This window comes from Oncorhynchus tshawytscha, linkage group LG29 (genome assembly GCF_018296145.1).
Source record: "Oncorhynchus tshawytscha isolate Ot180627B linkage group LG29, Otsh_v2.0, whole genome shotgun sequence".
In the NCBI taxonomy this organism is placed as follows: domain Eukaryota; kingdom Metazoa; phylum Chordata; class Actinopteri; order Salmoniformes; family Salmonidae; genus Oncorhynchus; species Oncorhynchus tshawytscha.
The window spans coordinates 35287969-35292734 of NC_056457.1; the positions used below are offsets into that span (position 1 = coordinate 35287969).

At 44.5% G+C, this 4766-nt stretch overlaps 1 protein-coding gene across 1 annotated transcript in view; it reads left to right on the top strand.

The window, feature by feature from the left end:
- Positions 1 to 348: 348 nt before the first annotated feature.
- LOC112227455 (potassium voltage-gated channel subfamily B member 2-like) overlaps positions 349 to 4766 on the top strand; it is an 11657-nt gene continuing 7239 nt past the window's right edge. The window contains exon 1 of the mRNA XM_042308670.1: positions 349 to 411. Coding sequence (XP_042164604.1) covers positions 349 to 411 — 63 coding nt within the window. The remainder of the gene's footprint in view (positions 412 to 4766) is intronic.

Below are 4766 nucleotides of genomic sequence, written 5' to 3' on the forward strand. Positions count from 1 at the left end.
AAGAAAATAGCACCTTCCCTACAGTCAAACATGGAGGAGGTTCAGCCTTCAAAGAAAATAGCACCTTCCCTACAGTCAAACATGGAGGAGGTTCAGCCTTCAAAGAAAATAGCACCTTCCCTACAGTCAAACATGGAGGAGGTTCAGCCTTCAAAGAAAATAGCACCTTCCCTACAGTCAAACATGGAGGAGGTTCAGCCTTCAAAGGAAATAGCACCTTCCCTCCAGTCAAACTTGGAGGAGGTGCAGTGATGTTTTGTGGTTGATTTGATGCCTCAGGCACTGTGTGCATTGAATGTGTGCATGACATCATGGAATCAGGAGAATGCCAAGGCATTTTGGGACGCAATGTCATACCCAGTGTCAGAAAGCGGGATCCTGCTTTCTAAAAACATTGCCTGCAGTAACCCGGTAGACCTTTAACTTGAAATCCTCAATGACATGGGGCCAGAACCCTATGGCACCCTATTCCCTATATAGTGCATTACTTTAGACCAGAGCCCTATGGCACCCTATTCCCTATATAGTGCACTACTTTAGACCAGAGCCCTATGGCACCCTATTCCCTATATAGTGCACTACTTTAGACCAGAGCCCTATGGCACCCTATTCCCTATATAATACACTACTTTAGACCAGAACCCTATGGAACCCTATTCCCTATATAATACACTACTTTAGACCAGAGCCCTATGGAACCCTATTCCCTATATAGAGCACTACTTTAGACCAGAGCCCTATGGGCCTGAATAGGGTGACATTTGGGATCCACTCTTGTATGTATTTTCTTCATTTCATAAAAGCATTTTCACTTCATCAGATCACAACAATTGGCCCAGTGCTGTCCGAATTTGGCCGGGGTAGGCCATCATTGTAAAGAAGTTGCTCTTACTGACTTGCCTAGTTAAATAATATTTTAATAAAGTTAAATAAAAGGTTCAATAAAGTTACATTTGAAGAAATCAGATCACCATAGTCTTTACCCTGGAGTCTTTACCCTGGAGTATTTACCCTGGAGTCTTTACCCTGGAGTATTTACCCTGGAGTCTTTACCCTGGAGTCTTTACCCTGGTGGCATTGCCCTGGAGTCTTTACCCTGGAGGCCTTACCCTGGAGTCTTTACCCCGGAGGCATTACCCCGGAGGCATTACCCCGGAGGCATTACCCTGGAGGCATTACCCTGGAGGCATTACCCTGGAGTCTTTACCCTGGAGTCGGAGGCATTACCCCGGAGGCATTACCCGGAGGTCTTTACCCTGGAGTCGGAGGCATTACCCTGGAGGCAGTCTTTACCCTGGAGGCATTACCCCTTTGGAGTCTTTACCCTGGACTTTCTTTACCCTGGAGTCTTTACCCTGGAGGCATTACCCTGGAGTCTTTACCCTGGAGTCTTTACCCTGGAGGCATTACCCTGGAGTCTTTACCCTGGAGTCTTTACCCTGGAGGCATTACCCTGGAGGCATTACCCTGGAGTCTTTACCCTGGAGTCTTTACCCTGGAGTCTTTACCCTGGAGTCTTTACCCTGGAGGCTTTACCCTAGTCTTTACCCGGAGGCATTACCCTGGAGGCATTACCCTGGAGTCTTTACCCTGGAGTCTTTACCCTGGAGTCTTTACCCTGGAGGCATTACCCTGGAGTCCCTGGAGGCATTACCCTGGAGTCTTTACCCTGGAGTCTTTACCCTGGAGGCTTTACCCTGGAGGCTTTACCCTGGAGTCTTTACCCTGGAGACTTTACCCTGGAGTCTTTACCCTGGAGTCTTTACCCTGGAGTCTTTACCTTGGAGGCATTACCCTGGAGGCATTACCCTGGAGTCTTTACCCTGGAGGCATTACCCTGGAGTCTTTACCCTGGAGTCTTTACCCTAGAGTCTTTACCCTGGAGGCTTTACCCTGGAGTCTTTACCCTGGAGTCTTTACCCTGGAGACTTTACCCTGGAGGCATTACCCTGGAGTCTTTACCCTGGAGTCTTTACCCTGGAGACACCGCGACTCATTATTTTACTCCTACATTTCTTCAGTCATTCTTTTATTTTCATCATTCCACTGTCTTCTCATTCTCTCTCAGGCTCCATGCTTTATGTTCCTCATACAGAAAGCACATTCCCATTGATGAATGTCTGTCTCTCTCAGCTCATCAAATCAAATCTACTTCCTCACCACTGATTTTATTCATACCATTAATATTCCTATGGCTTCCAGAGAATCACTTATACATCTCACAGAGCTTGTCCCCAATGGCACCCTATTACCTACAGTATATAGTGAGCTTCTTCTACAGGGGCCTATGGGCCCTGGTTAAAAGTAGTGAACTTAAAATACAATGAACAAAATTGTTTTTAAAAAATCCAACATGCAACAATTTTAAAGATTTTACTGACTTATAGTTCATAAGGAAATCAGTGAATTTAAATAAATTCATTAGGCCCTAATCTATGGATTTCACATGACTGGGAATACAGATATGCATCTGTTGGTCACAGATACAGTACCTTTAAAAATAAAAATAAGTAGTGGCGTGACTCAGAGAACCAGTCAGTATCTGGTGTGACCATTTGCCTCATACAGCGCGACACATCTCCTTCACATAGAGTTGATCAGGCTGTTGATTGTGGCCTGTGGAATGTTGTCCCACTCCTCTCCAATGGCTCTGTGAAGTTGCTGGATATTGGCAGGAACTGGAACACGCTGTCGCACACGTCGTAAACATCCATCCAGACCAAACATGCTTAATAGGTGACATGTCAGGTGAGTATGCAGGCCATGAAAGAACTGGGACATTTTCAGCTTCTAGGAATTGTGTACAGATCCTTGCAACATGGGGCCGTGCATTATCATGCTGAAACATGAGGTAATGGCAGTGGATGAATGGCACCACAATGGGCTCAGGATCTTGTCACAGTGTCTCTGTGCATTCAAATTGCTCTGTTCACAACACTGACATCAGCAAACAGCTTGCCCACACAATGCCATCTGCCCGGTACAGTTGATACCGGGATTAATCCGTGAAGATCACACTTCTCCAGCGTGTCAGTGGCCATCGAAGTCGGTTACGACACCGAACTGCAGTCAGGTCAAGACCCTGGTGACGACGACGAGTATGCAGATGAGCTTCCCGGAGACGGTTTCTGACAGTTTGTGCAGAACCCACAGTTTCCTCAGCTGTCCTGGGGGGCTGTGAGGCCAGTTGGACGTACTCCCAAATTCTCTAAAACCATGTTGGAGGTGGCTTATGGTAGAGAAATGAACATTCAATTCACTGGCAACAGCTCTGTTGGACATTCCTGCAGTCAGCACGTCAGTGGAACGCTCCCTCAAAACTTGAGATATCTGTAGCATTGTGTTGTGTGACAAAACTGCACATTTTAGAGGTGCCTTTTATTGTCCCCAGCACAAGGTACACCTGTGTAATGATGGTGCTGTTTAATCAGATTCTTGATATGCCACACCTGTCAGGTGGATGGATTATCTTGGCAAGGGATGTAAACAAATTTGTGCGTAACATTTGAGAGAAATAAGCTTTTTTGTGCATACGGAACATTTCTGGGATCTTTTATTTCAGCTCATGAAACATGGGACCAACACTTTACATGTTGTGTTTATATTTTTGTTCAGTGACAGTATAGGGTGGCATTGGAGACACGGACAGAGTCTATCCCAAATCAACCACCTCAGATCTGAACTCTAGCAATGGAATGGCTGGGTGTAATGTGTTGACTCTAGATAGATACATTTATATTATCTAAGGTGTTAGGCTGAGACTCATTTCTATTCTCTAGGGTGTTAGGCTGTGACTCATTTATATTATCTAGGGTATTAGGCTGTGACTCATTTCTATTAGCAAAGGTGTTCGTCTGTGACTCATTTATATTATCTAAGGTGTTAGGCTGTGACTCATTTCTATTCTCTAGGGTGTTAGGCTGTGACTCATTTATATTATCTAGGGTATTAGGCTGTGACTCATTTCTATTCTCTAAGGTGTTAGGCTGAAATTCAAGATTCACCCAACCGTTCTCTGCTATGAATTGACAATGGAAGGGAAAGTCATATAAATATAAGATATTGCATGGTCTATTACATCTCACCTTAGTGTGTATGTGTGTGTGTGTGTGTGTGTGTGTGTGTGTGTGTGTGTGTGTGTGTGTGTGTGTGTGTGTGTGTGTGTGTGTGTGTGTGTGGTGTGTGTGCTTGCGTGAAGCAGATTTGTATGCTTCTTATTCAGAGAATATCAAATGAACAATATCAATGTCAAATATACAGTAGAAGCTCCTACTGTTGTTTTGCTCAAAGAACATGTACTGCTCCTGGTTCTGGCTACAGACCATATAGTACCACTTTTAAAAGGGCTATTGTTTTGTAGTTTTTTTTCTTCAAGGTCAGAACACATAGCTACTGTTTAATATTTGTATTCTTGATTTTATCAACTGATTTAACAATGTTGCTTCCATCCCTCTCCTTGCCTCAGAACTGGGCTTGAACTAAGGGACCAAAAAACATAATACATTTATATGAAAACATGTTTCTATTCAGATTTTTCAAGGGGTGATGCTGCACCTTCAGCATCCTTACTTCCTGTGCTACTTCCTGTGCTACTTCCTGTGCTACGCCACGGACCCTCTGAACACGTGTCGTCCGTATAGTAGAAATACCTGTCAGATCACAAAATCGGCAGAGTAGCAGTCCTTACAGAGTAGTGACCTTACAGAGTAGGGACCTTACAGAGTAGTGTCCTTACAGAGTAGTGACCTTACAGAGTAGTGTCCTTA